Here is a 23,552-nt window from a genome sequence, read left to right as displayed (position 1 = left end):
CATATCCAAAGGCATTTGAATAAAATGATGGAGGTGCTTGAAAAGTATTCAATTTGAAAGTACGCAAAAACGGGACCTGGCAAAACTGAAACAAGCGGAAAGTCCTGTCAGATTTGGGGAAATCAGCCTGACACCCCCCAAAAGATGCTCTGACATGAGGGTTAGCTATGGTTACCCCCGATTTGGCTTGCTGAAGGTGTTTGGTATTTTTAAATGGGCTCAATAGCTGCTAAATAGCGTTTTTGTACAATTGGTGAAGAATACTATTCAGGAGGGTTTTTTGCAGAAAATAACTTATCCCAGCAAATTTGGGGTACTTGAAAATGGGGGTCAGCATATTTTAAAGTTGCTAAAGTTAAGTTTAAAAAATTGTGAAAAATCCACCTGCCGCAAGCACCTGCAATAAAAAAAAAACACATGGGGCATACTTGGGGACCCCCCCTAGAGTCTAGTTTGCTAGTTTTTAACTTTGTCCACCAACATTTATTTTTTTTGCCCCCAAACTGAAAGTGATTTTTTGGGGTGTTTTTAAGTGTTTTTTTTTATTTTAAAAATTTTACGCAGTTTACCTTTGGGGGACTGTCTGAAGGCTGCACGGGGGTTCCGCAACATTGCACCCCAAAACCCCAATTCTGCACTTTTTTTCCGCCTGCTATTCATAGGAAAAACTTTTCCAGCTATTACATTGCATTGACTTTCCGCCTAGGCGGAAAGTCTTTCAAATTGAATACGGCGATACTTTTCCGCCTGGCAAAATTACGTCATCGGCGTTTCGCTCCAAATTGAATACGGGCCTAAAGTTGCATACACACACAACGATTTTGTTACCAACGATTTTATGAACGATTTTCTGTCAGATTATCTGTCAGATTTTTTAAAGTGTATTGAACGATTTTTTTGAACTACAAATGATTTTTGCATATTCCCTTAATGAAAATCGTTGAGTTAACAAGTCTGACTGAAATATAAACTACAAACTACAAACGTGAACGCACATGAACGATAATCGTTCATCGTTTGACTCAGAAAGTGAACGATTTTTTCAAACGATTATCATTAAACGATATTCGTTCAAAAAATCGTTGTGTGTGTATGCAGCTTAAGTTGTAGTATAAGATTAAGCTAACTAGAGGAAGCTGAGTGGAAGGTGTGTCACCTGGATCTTTCTCCCGCCCTCTGCATCACACTCTTATCTACACAATGAGTTACACAGATCACTTCTTTCAGAAGCACAACAGGAGAAAACTACGTTTTCTGCAACACAGACAGGTAGGAGATGCTCTTCTAAAGTACCTTCACTGAAGGACAATGTAAGTAGTTTAGAAATAGTGTGTTTATATGTGTATGTATGTATATATATATATATATATATATATATATATATATATATATATGTGTGTGTGTTACATGTATTAGAAATAAATGACGAAATAGCAAACCTATAATTTCCAATCCTTTTAAAACTGTCTCATTTAATGTCAATAATAATATTATTATTATTATTATTATTATTATTATTATGAAGAAGAAATGTTGAAGTTTTTATCAAATAGCTAGTAAAATATGTACTGGAATCGCCAGTCCTTTATCTGAACTCCTGGATGTATTATGGGGAATGGGATATCTGTATGTTTACGCTGCTATTAAATCTACATTACCGACCATGGCCCTCATTCAGAGCCACTCGCTAGCGGCAATACGCTCGTTCCGCATGCGTACGGATCGTTATACGCATGCGCGAACCAGTCAGTGCGGCCGAAATTCATGTGCTCGCAATATAGCGAATGCCTGCTATTTTGAGTGACAGAATGAGGCATTTGTGGGTGGTAACAGGGGAAGGTGCTTGAAAATGGGGAGTGGAGATCCGAACGCAGGCGTGCTTAAAGGTCAAAACGGGTGTTTTATGGGTGTGCATAATTAATACAGCAGCGTCATTGACCACGTCACTGGGTTATTTTATAGCCAGAACTGCTCGCAAGATTGTGGTAGCAAAAACCAACCACAAGAATAGCGAGCAGTTCATACGCTGGTCGATGTACTCGATTAATCTAATAAATAGCGGACATGATGTATGGTGCGAGCGGCCAGGGGGCGTTTTTAACAAATAAACGAGAGTATGTTTTGCTCGCTCGTTCAGACTTAGAGGTGTGAACAGACTGCAATGTGCGAACGGATCATTTGAATAGCCACCCCTTGTTTTTGAACGAACGACTGCAAATAGCGAACGGCTCTGAATCAGGCCCCATATCCTGATGTGTTGAAGGGTTGGTCCCTCTTTACTGCCACATTGCTTCCTTCCAAACTGCATCTTTTGAGTCTGACATGCAGATCTCCATGTACTATATGCTACAGTGTCGTGAAATCCATGCTTCCCAGTGAATTATAGCATCCATGTTTTATATTGTCTTCATTTAAGTAACTCCAGGATTGTAGTGAAACACTTTTGAAACCATACAATTAAAGTTTATGAAGTAGCAACACAAGTCAAAAACAATCTTTTTGTATAGTATGGCATATTTTAGTATTCTCTGTTGTAATTATGTATAATGGGGTAGATGTATGATTATCGTGCCGCTATAACGCTTTACCGAGGCGAAGCAGGAAGCACTACCGATGAGATGTAAGAACATCTCATCGGCCAGAGAGGGGGAGCGTTAACTAGTGCTGATGCGCTGTGTCTCTGTCTCGGCCGGCTCCACTGAGCATGCGCGGGATCTCGCAAGTATCGCGAGATCCCCGCGCGCAGCCTGTCCCTGTTGTGGGGATAGGCTAGCGCCAGACTGTAGCTGTCGATAACGACAGCTACAGCCGGCCGAACGGTCATGCGGTATGACTGTTCGTACATGGCCCTGCCGTTTGGCGCTGCTATCTTGTAGATAGCATAGCGCCCTTGTCATTTACCACCCAGACCCCCGATCATACATCGGGGAGAAGCGGTATCACTGCACATAACGTGCGCTGATACCGCTTCTGGGCTTCATACATCTACCCCAATATGTGGTAAGAACTGCACATCTTAGAGCTGCTATTAACATCCCCACTACTATCTACACACACGAACTAATAAATATATATAATTCGACAAAAGTCCCAGTGGGGACTGAAACGTCAATTTATTTATGGTTTTTTAACAATAAAGGACCTTGCTGCATTGATGTTTAATGAGAGGTCTGGTGAGTGCAATTTATATTGAAGGATATGATTTGGAGCTTGGATGCCTCGGTCTAATTGATACCCTCGCGACTATGATGTCTATGACGTGAATGTGGACTGAATGGAGAAAATAAAAAAAATAAATAAAATATATATATATATATATATATATATATATATATGAGACACACACAATGCAAAGGGGAGATGGCACTCTACGGCTGGTAAATAACTGCAGACAAAATCGGTGTCTTAAATAGTTTACTATAGTATATTTACCAGCCGTGGAGTGCCATCTCCCCTTTGCATTGGATATACAGCGTTTTCTCTTAGATTGGCACCCACGCAGGTTGGATTTGCTGTCTGAGTGCCGGTCTCCAGTTCTTTTGATTATTTTTTTATATATATATATATTTTATACAGGTTGGGTCTCCCATATCCAAAATGCTTGGGACCCAAGGGTATTTTGGATATCAGAATATTCTGTGTTTTGGAATAATTGCATACCATATTGAAATGTCTTAGGAATAGGGCCCAAATATACACACAGAATGCATTTATGTGTTATATACACACAGTGTGAAGGTAATTTTATACAATATTTTCAATAATTTTGTGGCTCAAAAAAAGTTTGTGTACATACATGAAATTAATTTATGTTTAATATACACCTTATACACACAGCCTATAGCTTATTTTATACTTTATTTTTAATAATTTTGTGCCTTCATAAAGTTTGTGTACATTGAACCATCAAAAATCAAAAGTTTCACTATCTCAGTCATGCTAAAAATATTCTGTATTTCGGAATACTTGGATATGGGAGACTCAGTGTGTATGTGTGTGTGTGTGTGTGTGTGTGTATATATATATATATATATATATATTTTTTTTTTTTTTCTACTGTACCTAAAGGGGATAGTTAGTTGCACTGGGTGTATGGATCTTAGTAAGAATATAAAACCTTTATCATACTGCAATCCATACATCTCACGAAATTACAATCTGTTAAATAAATGACTGTATGCAGTGGCGGGCTGGGCCGGGGGGCAGGGTGCCATGTGCCCCCTGGGCCACAGCGTCATGCGGGCCGCCTGTGACACAGACTGCACCGCGTGTGTAGCGATGACCGGACGGAGTTCGGGCAGCGCTACACAAGTGACAAACACACAGCCGTCTGCTCCGGGAGCTGTGTGTTTGTTTTGATCAGCAGCCAATGAGAGTCTGTCAGACTCTCATTAGCTGCTGCTGCGCCCACTGCAGGAGCCGCTCCATCTTCCAGCTCCCGCAGTGGGCAATGGGAGAGGCGTCATGACGTCATATGACATCTCTCCCATAATGCAGAGCGGCCCGGCCCGGGAAGCACAGACGGAGGAGCGGATGGCGACGGCGGGAGCGGGGATTCAGGTAAGTGTGGTGGTTTTTTTTTTTACTACATGTGTCTACTGGGGGGGAGGCTGGCACTACAAGGGGGAGACCACTACTGGGGGCACCACAAGGGGAGAACCACTACTGGAGGCACTGCAAGGGGGGGGACTACTACTAATAGGGGCAATACATGGAGGGGGCTATTACTACTGGGGGCACTACAAGGGTGGGGGGGGACTACTGGTGGCACTACAAAGGGGGAACCACTACTGGACTGGGGGCACTACAAGAGGGAGGGACTACTACTGTGGGCACTAGAAGAGGGAGACCTCTACTGGGGGTGCTACAAGAGGGCGATCTCTACTGGGGGCACTACAGGGGGGAGGGCACTACAAGGGGGGACCACTACTGGGGATTATAACGGGGGGTGACTACAACTGGGGGGATTACTACTGGGGGCACTACAAGGGGGGGGGACTACTATTACAAGGGGGGACTACTACTACTAGGGGCACTACAAGGGGAGGGGACAACTACTAGGGGCACTGCTTAGGGGGGATCACTACTGGGGGCACTACTGGAGGCCTGCATAAGGGGGTCCTCCCCTGGGGCACAGGGGGGCACTGCATATGGGCACCACGATGGGGCTGTTCCTAATCTTTATTTTTACTTTACATTAATCCCATATGGACCCGCCTCCTCCCTGGAACACTTGAGGGGGGGGCACCGTAGCACGCACGTTCTTCGGGCACCCTGGCTACACGCTACCCCTCTGCCAGGGCCGCCTGCATGCATTTGCCCCCCAGGCTAAAAGTTGCCAGCCAGCCCCTGACTGAATGTAATGCAGATTTGTTGTTCAATCCTCAATCATACACCGGTAGTAGTAAGTATCAGAGCCGTAACTGGACTTTTTGGTGCCCTGTGCCAGAAAGAACATTGGCGCCCCCGTCATATTTCAAAGGGACATAATGCACCCAAAAGGGCCATGGCTTCATGGGGAAGGGCTAGGGAAGAAATAGGAGACACCAGGAGATGCTGGGGATGAAATAAGAGGAAGCTACAAGCAAGAATGATAATAAACAGAAATTTGATAGACCCAAACAGCGCCCCCTGACCTGTGGTGCCCTGTGCGATGGCACCGGCCTGCACTACCCTAGCTACGGCCCTGGTAAGTATGTCCTGAGAAAATGAGAGATTCCAAGTCAAATCAGAGATTCCACTTTAATCCAGAGCCAGTGTTTTAGGGGGTCTATTGCGGTACTGCTGCGATTTATTATGTATCCAACTCGCAGAGGATATTTTCATTTTTAATGACAGCGGTTGCTGCCCTGCGAGTTATATCCCTGGCAAATTAGAAAAGATTTCTCTGGGGGAAGCTGAGACTGCGAAAGATCTCTCTCCTGCTGCTGGAGTCTCCATAGGCTTGACGATGATGTAAACTACTGGGCCTAAACCCTGAAAAACTTAGCTTTTTGGAGTTTAGTACATGGGGGTCAGATTGTAGTCCCCATTTATAATAATTCTGTGAAAATCTCCTGCGTTGTGCTATTAGTACATAGGAACAATACATAAAATTATGCAGAAATTACCATTTCTGCATAATGTTATAAAACAAACAACCGGATACATAGGCCCCTTAATCTGAATTTTCCAAAGTCCCACTAGCCGTGAATAACTCCTCATGCACGGCATACAGTATAATATATGCCACCTTCATGTGTCTTAATAGTTAACATTAAATAGCCAGCCTGCTGTAATTGCATCAAACAGGCAATGATTCGATGCAGATCTAGAACAGATATTGCTTCTGCAGTTAAATGGACTCCTAATACAAGTCTCTTGTGTTTATGGTATCGCCATGCTTGATTTACCCTTATATGTAGGGCTAACATGGACCCTAGACTTTCCTGCAGCAAAGACTGATCAAGAGTTTACTTATCTGTGCGGCTTGTTTTCGTGCTCGCTCTCTAAAGCTGGGTACACACTGACAGATACATTGGGCGATCAATTGATCGGCCAATGTAGCTGCTGCCTGTCAGGCAGCACGTACCCGCGATATGTCAGTGAACGTCGGCATTCACCGACCTATCGCATTGGCTGTGCTGCACAGCCGATGGACAGATATGTCTGCAGACATGTCTGTCCATCGGCAGGGGAGTACACACACACAGCGGCAGCCGTGAGGAGGTGGGTGGGACACGCCCCCGCCCGCCGGGACACGCCCCTGGTCGCCGGGACCTGCGGGCAGGCACAGATGATGGTGGTGCAGTGTGTATTAACAACCATCATCTGCAGATCACTCGATCTGCAGATATCTGTATAGTGTGTACCCACCTTAAGACCAAGGTTTTGGAGACAATGTTGCCTGTTAAGGTGACTGTCCAGTGTCCACTAGAAGTATAATGACCAGCAACTTCCAAAAGCTATGAGGTCTATTTATCCTTTTTAGTTAAATGGCCTTGTAAAGTGTTCATTTCTCATCGCCGTGATATGAAATTATTTTTATCATACCCAATATAATGTACTATGAGTGCATCTATCTGTCTAATATCACCATTACAAAAAAGACTGTAAAAATCTGACTCGCAATACTTTTAGAGTGAAGCTGCCAGAGGTGTAAGTCACATGACCAGGTGACCCACTCATTGCCCAATGTAGTTGGTCCCCATTTTGTGGTATAATAACTGTAAAAATCTGTCTGGTTTTGCTCAACTTTGAGCTGATATATTGTAAAGTTCTATTTTTTATTGCGGAGGATCATTGTCCATATTAATAACCTATTCTGTGCTTTGATAAATCTTTTAATTTGTGGCCGTAATTGAGGAAGTATCAGATGCAAAGTGTCATTCACCCTTGGCAAGTTGGCAAATTCGTTTTTAGTTACCACATGTGGACACAATGTATCAGAATGACTCAGTTATCAGTGTAGACTTTCTGTAATGACTGCGGTTTCTGAGAACTTTTTATCAATCTTAACTGGCCCTTAACTCATGGGTATCAGTAGTTTGCACATGACTTGCGTATCCCTGCAACTTACTAAACTCAGTTTTTTGGAGCTTGGCCATTTTTGGGAATGCCATCTTCAGATGGCGACAGCCATTGTAGCCTATAAATGACAGTATTGCAGATCCCTCTCTGGCAGCCTGATGGCTGTAAGTGCCGAGTACAAACACCTGCTTCACCGATGCCATAAGCAATTGGTGAATGATGTTTTTAATCATCGTCGTCATAGTTGCTTATTGCATGCGCTAGCCTGGCATGACTTGAATAGTAAATTTTACCCTTACTTAATCTGTTATAGCTACGAAAGGCATACTATAACATTGTGGGGTGTTTGCAGCATGGCTGACAGCGAGGCACGGGAGTCTGCACTTGGCTACTGTATCAGTCCTCATCATGATTTCTTTCCAGACTTCCATGTGCTCCAAAAGGGGACCTGGTTATATATTGTAAACCATTATTTTTAATAGATATTTAAGGCCCAGAGAGCAAGAATTTATCTGTGAGAACGTCATACTCCCGCCAACATCCTCACCTTGTTCCATATAATCCCCATTATATGCGATGGTGGGATTGAGAGCAGAGTGTATATCTGGCAAGGTGTGAGAGTGTTGGGCCAGGAAAAGGTCTTGGACCAGGAGACAGGTGCGTGCAGCAGAACCGTGTGAGTCTTGACTACATGTCAAAGTATATTATGTGACATGATGCTATGCACATGCAGCCCAGGGCCCAGATCATCTTAATTCACCCTGATGAACAGATGTTATTCACTATTGTCTCCTGGGGCTCGTGAGTCACTCAAAGTATCTGCACTCCCCACCTGTGGCCTGCAGTGAGTAATTGCCAGCACTTGCTTCACTCTTTCCCCTTATACCCTGGTCAGGCTGGAGATAAGGTAGCAGGGATCAGATGCTGTCTAGGCAGGATGCCCAATACCAGAAATGATCTGTAAGGCTGTAAGTTATACTGCACAGGGGCATTTCTAGAGAGGTGGGGGTCCGTGTGCAGTTTCCGTCATGGGCCCCCTCATCTCCGGCCAGCACTGAGTGGTGCTCGGCCAGTGCTGCACTTATAAACTCTGGGCACTAGAGTGTGCCCAGAGTCTATAACGCATGCGAAGGTCACCGGGAAAATGACCCCGGCGTCCATTTTTCCTGTACTGGGTATGCACAAACAACGGAAAAATGGCAGCGGCAGCCATTATCCAGCCGTTTTTTTACATCGCAGACACCAGCGCTGATGTGGGACTCCGGAGAGGTAACTTTTGGATAGTGATAAAGTGGAGAAAAATAAAGTACCAACCAATCAGCTCCTAACTGCCATTTTTCAAACAGCCTGTAAAATGACAGGAGCTGATTGGTTGGTACGTTATCTCTCTCCAAGGATTAGTACATCTCCCCCAAGTATCCTGGGTTCAATCAGTAACTTAATGTAAATGGTTTGTTCACCCAAAACATGAGTGAGGAATTCTGGACCGGACATGTCTCCCTGAAGAAGGGGTTAATGTTGGCATTAGATGTGTCAGCTTTGCCCCTGGATCCTCAGTGCAGTCAGTCTTTTTTGTGAAGCTAAAGCCTGCCATACACTGTGCGATATGCACACAGCAACGCGACGGGGGCTCAAACGTCCAACATATCGGGCGGTCTCCACACACGAAGCGATCGAGTGGCCGATCGCCTGATATGTCGTAGTGCTGCATGGGATCGCACACCGCATCTCCAGATCGACTGAACCTGCAGTAAGATCTGGGGGTGTGATGTACGACCCCATGGGTGCGCGCACTGGCCGATATCATGCCCATACACGGTACGATATAGCAGCCAAATCGTATCAATCCGTCGGTTTGGCTGCTTTATCGCACCGTGTATGGGCATCTTAACAATGCAGCCTATGGACTCGGTAGGTTCTAGGGACCTCTTTGAGAAATGAGGCCCCTTGTTGCAATACATGATCTCTCTAAGAATTAAAAATTACTACACTTTGGATATTGCCAGTATACTGCAAAAATGTTTAATTAGAGTATTACTCCAGTTTGTGGTTCTTGTGAGATTGCTGTATGTTCCATGAAGGAAGAGGAGAGACTGCTCTTCTGGAGATGAGACTTCAGGGATATTGTGCTGACACTGCAGCCATTAGAGGCCATAACAACCCATTGCTCAGACAGAGGGCCTGATTCAGAGCCGCTCGTAAGCGGCCGCTCGTTCGCTCTGAGCGATGTTCGCACATCTGCGCATGCGTATGGATTGTAATGCGCATGCACCAACCAGTCAGTGCGGTCGGAAATCGTGTGCTCGCAAAACAGTGAATGCCTGCTAATTTGAGTGACAGGATGAGGCTTTTGTGGGTGGTAACAGGGGAAGGTGCTTGAAAACGGGGAGTGGAGATCCGAACGCAGGCATGCCAAACGGTCAAAACGGGCGTTTTAAGGGTGTGCATAATTAACAAAGCAGCGTCATCGACCACGTCACTTGGTTGTCTTTTAGCCTGAACTGCTCGCATGATTGTGGTAGGAAAATGCTACCACAAGAATAGCGAGCAGTTCATACGCCTTTCAATGTACTCGATGAATCTAATAAATAGCGGAGATGATGTATGATGCGAACGGCCAGGGGGCGTCATTACAAAATAGCGAGCGCATTTTTTGTTTGCTCGCTCAGACATAGAGGCGTCAACAGACCACAAAGAGCGAGCGCTCTATTTAACTATCCAGCCCCTTTTTCAGAACAACCATCCGCAAATAGCGTCCGGCTCTGAATCAGGCCCAGAATCCCTACTTTTGACCATAGGGGTCATCTGTGTAGCCTCTCAAAGTGACTCTGCTGACCATAGAGACTGTCTCACTGAAATAATAAATTGTCTCTTAGAGCTCTCAATCTAGTGACAATAAGCATTTAAACAACTTCTAATCAGGAGTGAATAAATTGAATTTAGAAAGGTAGTTGCTTATACTGTATAAGACTTTCTTCTTTCTATATTGCTACTCAGGGTCGGCTCTAGGGGTGTTCAACCAGTGCGGTCGCACAGGGGCGCCACCTCCCCCCCCCCCCCTCCCCAACATCCCGATTTCAGCGGGACAGTACTGCCCCACTGTTCCACCCATGGGCCGAAGTGGCCCACGGGTGGTGAAATCGGGAGGTTGGGGACTGCCGCTGCGGTGCTGGCCCCCGAAGTCTGAATGGATGCTGCGCACATGCGCGAGGCATCCATTCAGTGACGGCTTGAGGAAGCCCAGCTAGTGAGGCTCCCCCCCCCCCCTCCCTAAAATCACATAGAGGGTATGGCCTATGGTAATTGGGCCACGCCCCCATTTTCGGTCGCAAAGGGTGCACTTTAAGGATCTGGTGCCTCGAACCCTGGAGCCGACCCTGTTGCCACTGATGTGTGGTCTATCTTGCCCCATTATCATATTACCCTACATGTAAGTTTTGCCCACCTCAAGTATTGCAGTGGTACTTGTACTGCAGAGATACTTGCTCTATCAATACCAACTTGGTCGCAATAAGCTGTGATAAGAAAAACTCTGATTATCGTTGCTGTGGGGGTACAGAAATAGGTGCCTCAACCTTTCACACATTTCAATGCAAAAAATTATTTCACTCACAATTATGTTAAAGTTTATTATTATTATTATCCTTTATTTATATGGCGCCACAAAGGTTCCGCAGCGCCTTACACGGTACATAAATGAGCACACAAGAAAAACAGTTAATAGTAATACAAAACAATGTAGAACAAGGACTTGGTTTATAAACATAGCTGCATAACAAGCAGCAGGACATGAGCAACCAGGTGTTAGGTGCCATTGTGGGGAGTTAGGAGTAAATGATACTATAAGTAGGGGGAGGAGAAGCACGTGAGGGATGAGGGCCCTGCTCGTGAGAGCTTACATTCTAAAGGGGAAGGGCAGACAGACAGGGGTGACACAGATGGGGTAGATAGTGAGGGAGGAGCATGGAGCAGTGGGTTAGGATATATGCTGCGGAATGTGTGTGTTTAAGATGACCTGATGTTATGTAAAAATTAAGTCCTGCATACATCTATCTCTATGACAGATAATAAGTTGTAGCACTTTAATTATAGTGTTACATTTTAGCATCTACATACATCCTGATAAAAAAAATGCAGCTATTATGGGACTGTCCTGCCATCCTAATACAGTAGTGAATACTTTAGTCCCAGCTGCTGGGTGCTATGCCATGCTCCTGTGAGTGGGTGCGTCTCACATGCTAGACCCACTCACAAGTTTCTTTATATTCAAACCTTTCGAAGTTCTAACAGGAATATAAACACTAAACAGGATATATAAACCCAGGCCCGCTCTAAACTACATTGTTTAAAACTGCATTTGTCACGTTTGACTAGTCATTGCCATAGAAGGAAAGCACTATCAGTGTATTTCAATTATTTATTTTGTTGCACATTAACACTTAACACTTTGAGGGGTAGATGTACTAAGCCGTGGAGAGAGATAAAGTTCCAACCAAACAGGTTCTAGCTGTCATTTTTAAACACATCTTGTAAAGTGACAGGAGCAGTGGGAAAATACGCCAAATCAGTGAGCCAGTTGCAGTCCGTGGCTACACTGTGACTGGAAGTGGCTTCCCATTGGAAACTCCACCTGCAAGTCAAGTAAAGGGCAGGCAGCCACAGGGGGAGGTGTCTCCTCCCCCTGGCACTGCCAGTCCAAGCTGCGTTTAGCTCTGCCTTTTGGGCAACCCTACAGGGCTTCTCGGGGCTGCAGTCAATGCAGTCCCCAGAAGCCGGTGTTATGTGCATGCGCGGTGCCACTGCTGCGCATGCGTCCGTCCTGGCACCTGCCATATCCATTGTGCAGGCACTGGACCCGGCCGGCCAGACCAGCAGGTAAGAGGATAGGAGCTGCTGCTGGTTAGGAAATGATTCTGTTGGTACATTATCTCTCTCCAAGGCTTAGTACATCTCCCCAACAGTATGTGATAAGATGAACTTCTATCAGGCTGCACACAGATACCATAAAAATGAGTTTACAGAGCCCCTGGATTATTTGTACATATCAGTCCTGTTAGCATTCTGTAAAAGTCCTGACTTGCTGCTGCCAGTTGAGACACTTATCCAAAAAGGACTGGACAATAAGTCACTTTACCAAATGCCTCAGGCTTTCACATTGTCCAGCCTTCTGTTTTGGTCGCATCCAGAAGAAGTGTAACAGTAACATGCTGTATGTATTAGCTTAGTTCAGGGGTTAGGAACCTTTTTTTTTTTTCTGACGAGGGCTATTTTGATATATATAACATTATTCGTGGGCCTGGTGCAGACCACGCCCCCTCTGTGTGATGTCACGGAGCATCCTGAGGATGCTCCGGGGGGCTGTAAAGGCAGCGGTGTGACTGTCTAAAGCGTTTCAATGATGTTGCAGATGGCACTGCTGCATAGATTCTGGCTGCAGGGTGCCATTCTAGACAGAAAAAACTCCAAGGGCCAGACCAAATGATTCTGCGGGCCTTATATGGCCCCCGGGCCTGAGGTTCCCCGTCCCTGGCTTAGATGAAATAAACTTTTATGTGTGTGACTGAGATCGTGCTGTGTCACTTTTAGGAACTAAGATCTTATTGTTGCAGGTCAATATTATGTCACGGTAAATTGTAATCTTGAAGCTGCTGTTCTGGAAGTATAGCCAAGGCTGACTAAATGTTGCAAACAAAGTTACTTTATAAATAATATATTCAAAGGAAACTTACTGCCCATTATTTATAGTGCACCCATGCATCTCATCCCCTTTACTTACCGCCTATATTGTATTCATGTTTTCCTAACAAAAATAAGACACTTGCATCGTTATTGTTTATTCTTGGACATGTTTCTGAGTGGAAGAAATGTATGTCTTGTCATTGCCACATTAATGTTGTCGCTTGTTTGTTTCCTTTCTCAGTGAGCCATCATGTCAAAGGCGACGAAGGCCCGTGTTCTTATCATTGCCATAACAGAGTTCCACAATCGTCCTGGAGGCAACGGTAGAGAATTAGATACCCGCAAAGGTGCCACGCGTGACGCAAACCGCCTCTTTAAAGTTCTCTCCCACCTGGGATTCGCAGTATCTATTCACACTGATGTCAGTGCCAGGGAGATCAGAGAAATCTACCAGAAAGGTAATGGAGCATTCAGGTGCTGGTGTTAGGCGTGAGGACAAAGGGAATAGACCTATTGTTTGGTACAATAGGCCAAGAAATCTGATGATATTCTAAAAAAAAACTGGTGCTTCAAGTCTAAAGAGGGAAAACGTTTAGGGGTATCCAATCAGAATGTCGGCATGGACATTAGGTCAACACCCACAAATGTTGACATATCCATAATGTTGACGCCAGAATGTTGAAAGTACAATTTAGTGTTATTTAGAGGGTTAGGCTAAAATATGCAAAAAATGGTATGTCGCCATTCTTCTGTCAACATGGTAATATCGACATTTTGACTGTCAACATTTTCATTCTGAACGTTGACATAGACGTTAGGTTGACAGTAAAAAAAACAGTGATAAGTATCTATATAACATTAACATTTATTGATATATACTCAAAAATGCAGTTGGTTAATAGCAAGAGCATAAAAATGAACCATGCAATAGTAATAAGAATTAGAGATGTGCGCCGAACCCCTGTGTTTTGGTTTTGGATCTGTATCTCCTCTGGTTTTGAATCTGGATTGGTTTTGCCAAAACCGCCCTTCTGTGTTTTTGTTTTTGGATTTTTTTCTAAAAAAATCCTAAAAACAGCTAAAATCACATAAAATGGGCCTGTTTTTGTTACTACAGTATTATTAACTCAATAACATTTTATTTCCAATCAATTTTGACCACTTCACAGCTATTCATCTAGTTAAGGGCCAAAAGGTTGCATCCATCTAGCTGGCTGTCACGATTCCTAGGCGGAATCAAAACTGAGTGATAAATAGAGTTGAGGACTGTGCAAAGATGATGGTTGGGGTACCCCTTGAGGATTGAAGAATTGATAGTTGATAATTGTTACTGTCACTGACTGAAGTAAGAATTGATAGTTGGTGCAGCCACTGGCTGAAGTAAGAATAATTGGCACTTGATAACTGGTGCAGCCACAGGCAGCACCCCTGCGCAGCTACGTTGTTAAGTGCAGCTGACTCGAGCACACACACAGAAGAAAAAAAAAACACTTTGATAAATTTTTGGTGTTTTTTTTTTTTACACTGGGGGGGGAAAGCACCCCTGATGGACAGAGCACCCCCTGGACAACAAAGCAGCACCCCTTTATGGACTGCAGTGACACAGGAGCCACTAAATTCCCCCCTCTTCTGTCTGCAGCAAAGCTCCTATAGAGTATAGACTGGACAACAGCACAGCCCTGGACAACAGCCAGCCAGCCCCTATGGAATACAGCCAGCTCCTATGGAATACAGCCAGCCACTATGACAAGTGACAACAGCAGCCAGCCCCTATGCACAGCAATTCGGCAACAGCACAGCCACTATGGACAACAAGAGCACAGATCCTCCCTTGCTTCCTCTTCACTCTCCACAGCCGGAATTTTATACAATCCAAAACCTGCGAGAATCCGGCAGCGATGACGTTTTGCCTCGCTTTGAAATCCGAGTCAGGCGGTAAAAACCCAAGCCGGCTTGGATCTGACTCAGATCTGCAAAATTCGTATGGGTTCGGATCTCTGAGATCCAAACTCGCTCATCTCTAATAAGAGAACCAATGTGAACCATAGATATGAAAGATGGGGGTCAATCATAACAATGTCAAATTCCAAGATGGCTGGTAATCCACGGAAAATATCCAAAATAATGGAATTGGTGGACCGTTCTATGTATACTCAATAGTTTATTGAAATATTACCATCCGAATGATAAACCAGCTATATACGAAATGTGTGGCATCTACCAGGAAAGGGGACCTCAATTAAGTCTTTTAGCAATAATCAACATCTTCCAAATGAATTTGGTGCCCACGGAGACCTTCTGATGATTGGGAAAAAAACAATCCTCAGGCAGCTATTAAGGATGGGATAAGAAGCATCCACAATGTCCAAAGAAATTATAGTAGTCCCCCAATATTCCTGCTTAATGCGTTCGCTGCATAATAACATATGCCCCTGAGGAAGCTGCGTTTTGTCGTGCACCAGAAGCATGGGCGTAACTACCATAGGTACAAAGGGTGCATCTGGTATGGGGCCCAGAGCTGAGGGGGTCCATCTTCCTTTTCGAAGCTACATGTGTTGTATACATTTTTCACCATTGGGTGGTACATAGGGGCCCTTACAAACTTTTGCTACGGGGCCTTCAAATACCTTGCTATGCTCCTGACCAGAAGATTAAAATATTGCTACTATAATTCTGCATTTACCACTTGTAATTTTATGATCTGCTTCCTTCTTGGAAGAACCACCTTGTAATGAGCCTTCTGAAAGGGCTTTTCCTCCTTCGGTTTACACACTAAGGGCTATATTTACTGAAGTGTGGATTTTTAGAAGTGGAGATGTTGCCCATAGCAACCAATCAGATTCTAGCTATTAATTTCTAGAAGGTGCTAATTTTAAGCCTGGGGTAAGACTTCGTAAAGTATTGTCCCACAACCGCCTTGAGGGTTGGTATAACCTTGGCTTGATGCAGCTGAATCCTCGACCAGTGGGATGAGATGCGGCTTTTGGACTGGAAGTGACTTGGCTGGCTGTGGCCTGTGGGCCTGAAAGTGAGATTCAGCCTTTGGGCCAGTAGCAGCCTTGGGGGCTGGAAGTGTCTTGGCTGGTTGCTATAACAGATGACTGGAGGAAGTATGCTGGATTACGACTTGCGCTGCCGAGTTGACACAAGCGCGAGTACACTGGCTTGTGCACTGAGGACGCTGGTTTGTGGCCTGTGCTGCCGGGTTGACACAAGCGTGAGTACACTGGCTTGTGTACCGAGGTCGCAGGAGTGCCGCCTGGATGATACAAACAGCAGATAGATGGTATGCGAACTGTGCCGCCCAGATGACACAAACTGCAGGTATACAAGATAACAGGAGTGCTGAATACTCTACTGGATACAGGAGACCATGCCAGAAACGGAAACACATGAAACTCTATCACAGGCATGAAGTGAAGGGCTGGCTGTAATTTAACAGATACAGGGTCCAATCAGAGCAAGCCCTGCAGCCTCCCTAATGACAGACCAGTGTGCAGCTGGCCTGTGCACACAGACAGCACAATTAACTAGTGTGCAGCTGATACTGCATACAGACAGTAATTAATGAACACATGAGGTCAGCATACAGACAGGAATGACAGGCTATGAGCTAGCACAGACAAGACAGGATAAATGCAATGTCTTGGTAGCAAATAAGACTGGGAACTGCAACCAAGATGATTTGCTAACGGCAGATCCTAACTGCTAGATAAATGTTAAGTGGAATCTGATTGTTTGCTATGGGCAACATCTCCACTTCTAAAAACCTGCACTTTAGTAAATATACCCATAAGTATATTACTACACATTTCTGTCTTTCTTATGAGGGTTTTGAGACTTTTGGTACGAGACAGAGAAGCTCCATTTTTTTCTATTGGGACATAACGCAGAACTGCTTCCTGGGTACAAATGAATCAAATGCAAACGAGAAACCTTGTTTTGTATCAGATAAAAATAAAAAGAGCTCTCCCTGATAATATAAAGATATGACTGAAAGATAATGAAAACTAAATCAATGCACTTTGTAAAAATTGTAGCAGTATATGTGTGAACCTATAAATTAAATTTTAGTTAATCAAACTGGGATAGCCGCTTTAATGCCATCGATGAAGCACAGACTCCCTCAAGCTATTTATATGCTGAAATGTGTTTTGCTGACCATGGGCAGCAAAGGTAGAAATGTGGTCAAACCCCCAAAATTTAGTTTTCACCGCATTTTTCATGCGATGCACTCCGGGGCTTGGTTGCGCTGGGTAACGCCATCTCCTGATTGGCGTTACCCTGTGGAAGCCTATGGGCTTCTATCGGGAGAGTGCTGGGAGAGGGAACCGATCGGATCCCACTCAGCCCCCCAACGCAGAGCATGTGCAGAAATACGCTAGAGGGGCTTCTGGGTCATGGACCCAGAGGTCCCTCCATCGCAAAGGGCCGCTCTTACCGTGAGAGCGGTCATTTGTGATGTTCTTCATGCATATTGGCATTGCTAACATGCGAAGGGTGGCTGGATGCATGCGTCATGCATCCCGCCCCATGTATTTATTTATACCCCTAACACACATACATCAAAATGCCGGGTTATTGCACCCCCGGATCCACGACCCTGTTCTTTGCCAGGTTCGGGCTAGCTGGGTTGATAGACCCGGCAATTTCCTGGATCTTAAGTCTGAAAGGTGTATTAACAGTTACTTATACCCCTTTTACACCAAAGTCCCGGGTCTGACCCGGGATTTGGAACACGTTTCCAACCGGGAACAGGCCCGGGGGGGGCCCCCTTTTACAACGTGGCGCCGACCCGGGCATCAGCACTGACCCGGCTCTCCGGTGCAGGTGAGAAGCGCTTCCTACCTTTCCTTCCCCCTCTGACCCCCTTACCTTACTCCACAGTGGTCCGTAGGTAGGGAGGGCAGGTGAGGTGTGCTGTTCCGTTCTTGTTCGTCCCGGCAGTGGACGCTTGGAGATGTCATCTCCAAGCGCCACGGAAGCCGGCCAATTGAGCGGCATGCACTGTAGGGTGACACAGGAATGACCCGTGCTCAACCCTGTAATCCAGCCAGGTCTGATCCCTGGGTCACTAAACCCCGGTTTGGTGCATGTTCACGTGCATCAATTCGGGATTTTTAAGTCGGTGTAAAAGGGGTTTTATATATCACCAGCCTATTCCGTTGTGCCTTTACAATTGGGAACAATAGACTAATAAATCAAGACTGGAATATAACAGAGGTAAGAGGGCCCTGTTTGCAAGCCTATAAGGGGGAATAGGAGTTTGATACCTGAGGATAAATGCTACTTATTGCATATAGGTCCTGTCGGATTGCTAGGGTGACAAGTTCTTGGTGGGCTGTATGATCCGGTCACTCAGCAATGTTAACCTGGGGTCAGTGAGGTGTGTGAGTGTAGAAAGAGAACAAATGTTAGTTTTGTGTGAATTAGAGGGGATGGATGGATGGATAATGTACATAAGAGAGATTACTATAGTATATGGTGTACAGAACTCTCACAGTGATCACTATACTGCCTTTACTGTGTTTTATTTTTAGCAATACATTGTGTTACTGTGTATGACACCTGGTTGTCCCTCCTCAGTGGCAGTATGGATAGTTATTGGATGTTGTCTGTACCTGTAACACTGAAATGTCTATTGCAGAAAGCAAGGTGCCCCAAGGTGAGTGTTTCATCAGCATCCTTTCCAGCCACGGTGAAGAGGGAATCCTCTACGATTTCTACGGGGAACCCATTCTCCTGAGAGACCTGTACGAAATGCTTTCTCCCAACAACAACCCAGCGTTGGCTGGGAAACCCAAAATATTTTTCATACAGGTGAGCATTCCAGTGCAGACTAGGGTGAGCACGTCAGTGGAGAGCTGTGGTGTAATAATGTCTGTCACTGGTTGCAGGCATGCCGAGGCGCGGGACTAGATGAAGGGACTGACCTCGAGGCTGACAGTGCCCCAATGCATATAGGTGCCTTCTCTCATATTGACTTCCTGCCGAGGGACACTGTGGTCATGTTTGCAAGCAGTGAAGGTATAAGTAAATCATATTATATTGTGACAAGGTGAATCATTTACCATATGTATTTGGCAGAGTAGGCTTCAGGTGAAGCATTGAAGATGGACAAAACAAGCAATTATTCTGATCACCTTTTATCTAGGTGATGTGGGAGGTGTCAGCCTTGGGTGGGCGGAAGACTTGAATTAGGCCACCCAGCTCTGGCCTGATTGACAGGTGTCAGTGTTCCTGCATGAGGGGCTTTGGATACTGGCAGTGTCTGACTGGGGCGTGAAGGGCCCACTGGGGGATGCAGTGGTAGGGGGGCCCATGCATAAGGGGTGTGGCCAGCCACCGGATGGGGTGTGGCTAGCTACCACAGAGGCTTGGCTAACTATTAGAGAGCACAATTTATGGGCCCATTTATAAATGTATATTAGATACTGATAGTGCAGGCATGATAATGTAACAGATTGATAACGACAATGTACTGTTGGCCAAACTAATAGAGAGTTGAACTATGTTAGATTAGTGCTAGAGATAACCTTGGATTATCTGACTTTTGTTTAAATAGTATTTACAATCCTGACAAACTGAAGTCTATATCCATGAAATGCATTGTGTGAGTCATCTTGAAGGTTTCGGTGTCACAATGTGTTAATTGGATTAGACAAGGAATCTGTCTATCCTGGGAGATGGTTGCCTTCTAAGAAAACGGACTGATCACAGGCAGTTCTATTATAAGCGTAGTTAGTTATATGCAAGTTGATATTGTGCGTAAAGCTGGGAACACACCTATACAATCACACATTTGATGTGAAGGTTCGATAGAGAATTCATCCCGTTCGGAAGTGCCGAACACAGTCCCGATATGCGCGTACTCACATATACAATACCATGTGCGACCTTCGATCCTGCGCTGCCGAAATATCGCAAGGAAATTTATTGTACCAGCGTATACATTTTCCCAAATTTGAAGCTGCGCTCAGTGGGTGTACCAAAACTAGCCTACATGAACATTTTCTGAGCTATTACGTTTGTTCGTACATGAACTAGCTACTGTAGATATAGGACAGAACGTTCTTTTGTCTTTGTCATTCTCCAGCATGAGTTTGATTTTTAGAAAAAGGAAGGCTCAAGCTTGTATTCTTGCAGCTACTCGTGATGTCAGTGGGGCCGCCCCCAAATGGAGGCGTTCACATGGGAACGCCTCCGTTTGGGCAGCCACTCCCCCGGCCCGCCTACCAAAGGGGGCGTGCTGTCACTCAACATCGACAGCACGCCCCCTTTGTTGCGAGACCCGGAGCGACGGATTGCCCGTCGCTCTCTGGGTCTCCCGCATGCCCACGACAGAGCCTGCTCCGTATTGTGCATGAGCACTGGCCCACCATCGACGCGGTTGCGAGCGCACAGCGCTTGCGACAGGGTCTGAATCAGGTCAAGAATGCTTCCTGAGTTTACTTATGCACGCCCAGAGAGGCAGCCTCAGGTTTGGTGTACAATCGTAAGAACGGTCGTAGGTGCATACACACAACGCTTTCGGTACGACCAGGCCGTGTCGAATCGGATGAAAATTAAACTGCACAGAAGATGCGATCTTCGGATTCGAACAGTTTTCATCTGACAAAACAGGATCGAATGTGCATACACACACTTTCGATATCGAAAGAACGTGCCGACTATTGTATAGGTGTGTACCCAGCTTAAGATAACTAAACATAAAAAATCTAAAACATGTTTGTCGCTATTTCACTTTAGTGTCCCTCTATAGCTGTGATAGATATGGGTAGTGGCCCTCTCTTGTCAGACCTATACCTTAAAAATAAATGGTGGCAGAAAGGGAATGTGAACTAGATATTGATGGCTATATGACAGTCGGTTTGTTTTATTTGTTTTAGATTACCACTAGTTGGTGTATTTATGTAGTTATTGTTTTTGTTGTCCTCCTTTAGGTTATGCTGCGTTCCAAAATCCACTGGGCTCCGTCTTCCTACAGACGTTGTGTGACATGCTAAGCGGGAACGAGAAGGAGCTTGAACTGACCCGGCTCCTTACCCGCCTTGCTTACTGGGTGGCCTACAAATTCCAAAGCAAAGGCAAATATGAAGGCTACAAAGAGATGCCATGCTACATAACAAATCTCACCCGGGAAGTCTACCCGTTTCGGACGTAGAAAGGAAACCTGCCACGTGTGTGTACTTTCTCGGTGCATCTCGTGACTTTGCACCATACCGTCTTGTCTGAAGGGCCAATTCGCTTACAAGAGAAAGAGGGAATTACTATACAGAAAATACTATGCTGCTCCCCCAGAAGTAATAGAAGCTCCTTAGAGACTTTGGGGCCTATTTATAATTTATCAGGTTTTTAGCCGATAAGTAACGATTAACTTTGCATTAATCAGGCTTATTTATTTTGCTCAGACTTATTTATTTTGCGTTGGGACATTTAATAAGCACTTTCCATTCTAGTGAAGTATTTTGCGATGTTCTTCACCTCCTGGTACAGTACGTCCTGCTGGTGCTGCTGGTACTTGGGCAGATGGCAAAGCTGCTTTTCACCTGAGCTTTGTCATAGGCAAACAGCGGCTAACAACATCTGAACATGGCGTTGGCGGCCTGTTTTTAGCATTTCAGAGTTTGCTATGGGGTCTCCTTATGCAAATGAAAATAGAGGGACTGCAGCCTACCCTAATATTAAATTACCTTGACATGAAGTAAGGCAACAATAGTTGAAAATGAACCGCAATTCGTACATTAGGGGTCTATGCACTAAGCCTTGGAGAGAGATAAAGTACCAACCAATCAGCTTCTAACTCATTTTTGATAGAGGCTTATTGGTGGGTACTTTATCTTTCTCCAAGGCTTAGTACATAGACCGCAAACAAAACTATAGTGATAATTCAATGTATATTGCACTATGCATACTGCATTCTTTTCATGTTAGTGTTTCATTCCCTTTGCTAGTAATACAGACATACGGACCTATTTATTGCAGCCCATTTTCTTTAGTCCACCACGCATGTGCACATGCATTCAGGGCTGACTGGCAAAGCAGCCAGTATCATAGAGGACATGATATCTCTCAACTCCCCCAATGACATTTTCCAATTTAATGCGGTGATACAACATTTTCTATCCCTGCGATACAGGGCTATAGAGAATCTGTTCCCACCATTTCATAGTAAATAGACCCATATTTCAGTTCGGGAATGGTCACCTGCACACAGCGAAGCATGGCCGTAGATGGGGGTGTACTAGCTGTGCCGTTGCACAGGGCGCAATGCTGCCCTGTTACAGAGCTGCAGCAGAGGCAGACATTTTTTTTAAGATCCAGCATATTGTGATGTCACCAGTACATAGAGAAATGGTGATCTGTATTCTCATGAATTTTGGTTTAGCCCCCAAAATGGCTGCCTCCATTGGATTCACATCTCTTCTGCCAAGGACTTGATTTTGTTTACAAAGAAACTTATGTTTCAAGTAATTATTTGCTAGTCTATAACTATTTATTTATAGTAGTGTTTGAATGTTTTTCAGTGAAAATAAAGCTATTTTTGCTAATTAAATGGGTTATACAGCCTTATCATATGAAGAGTATTGAATTGTGTTATGTGTGTGTGTGTGTGTATATATATATATATATATATATATATATATATATATATATATATATATATATATATATATATATATATATATATTCGCCAAAGAATCCTGCACTCTCAAATTTTTAGCATGACATCTTCAGGGTGCTTCCAAGGACGTCCTGGTCCCAATAAATAAAGCTGAATTTCCTTTATGGAAGGATGCACTCACCGATTCTTTTTTAAAAAGTTTTTAAAGTTTATTAATTTTGGGACATCACAGTAAAACGAAGAAAATCTTGTGATCATGGTTGACGTTTCGGTACACTCTAGTACCTTTCTCAAGACCTCAATTCAACAAGATCATAAAAGACAGACACTGGAAACCGAAGTAACAATATCTGCAAAACATGAAAGAAACATACAATAATCTCTCTATCAGGTTCCCAAACGCCCAGTATAATCAACCATGCAATTGATCACCCATATGTGAACAAATATATGAATATACCAATTCATATGTGCACCCTAACCACACCTTATGTATTTATATGTTATAAGACCTATATTATTGTATTACTGCTTAGCATATTGTTAATCTGATATTGGGCTTTGAGCTCCTTTTTGTAATATTGCTGACTAGTCCTATATTATTTACACCATGGCTTATGGAGGTACGGGCCTATTGGATGAGGGTCTTCTTTCTCAAGCAGAGAGTGGGGCATTATCATTTACTGATGAGGATATCAGCAAAGTGCTGTTTGATAAACTAGATTTTAGTGCATTACCA

The 23,552-nt window shown here is 44.4% G+C and overlaps 1 protein-coding gene across 2 annotated transcripts; it reads left to right on the top strand.

Moving 5' to 3' along the window:
- The first annotated feature begins 1,170 nt into the window (after positions 1 to 1,170).
- On the top strand, positions 1,171 to 22,720 carry LOC148509288 (caspase-7-like). 2 transcript variants are annotated; one of them, XM_088443213.1, is made up of 5 exons: positions 1,171 to 1,269; positions 13,430 to 13,646; positions 18,836 to 19,008; positions 19,086 to 19,215; positions 21,132 to 22,720. In XM_088443213.1, exons 2-5 carry the CDS (start codon positions 13,439 to 13,441, stop codon positions 21,350 to 21,352), a joined length of 732 nt encoding a protein of 243 aa, XP_088299339.1. In that variant the 5' UTR covers positions 1,171 to 1,269; positions 13,430 to 13,438; the 3' UTR covers positions 21,353 to 22,720. The 2 variants fall into 2 exon arrangements, with proteins under 2 accessions (XP_088299339.1, XP_088299340.1); XM_088443214.1 differs by having other exon boundaries at positions 1,214 to 1,310.
- Positions 22,721 to 23,552: the final 832 nt, after the last annotated feature.

Source organism: Taudactylus pleione, unplaced genomic scaffold, assembly GCF_031769625.1.
Source record: "Taudactylus pleione unplaced genomic scaffold, aTauple2 ptg000329l, whole genome shotgun sequence".
NCBI lineage: Eukaryota > Metazoa > Chordata > Amphibia > Anura > Myobatrachidae > Taudactylus > Taudactylus pleione.
Note: the sequence above shows the minus strand (reverse complement) of the source record. Positions and strands in the feature narration are given on the sequence as shown.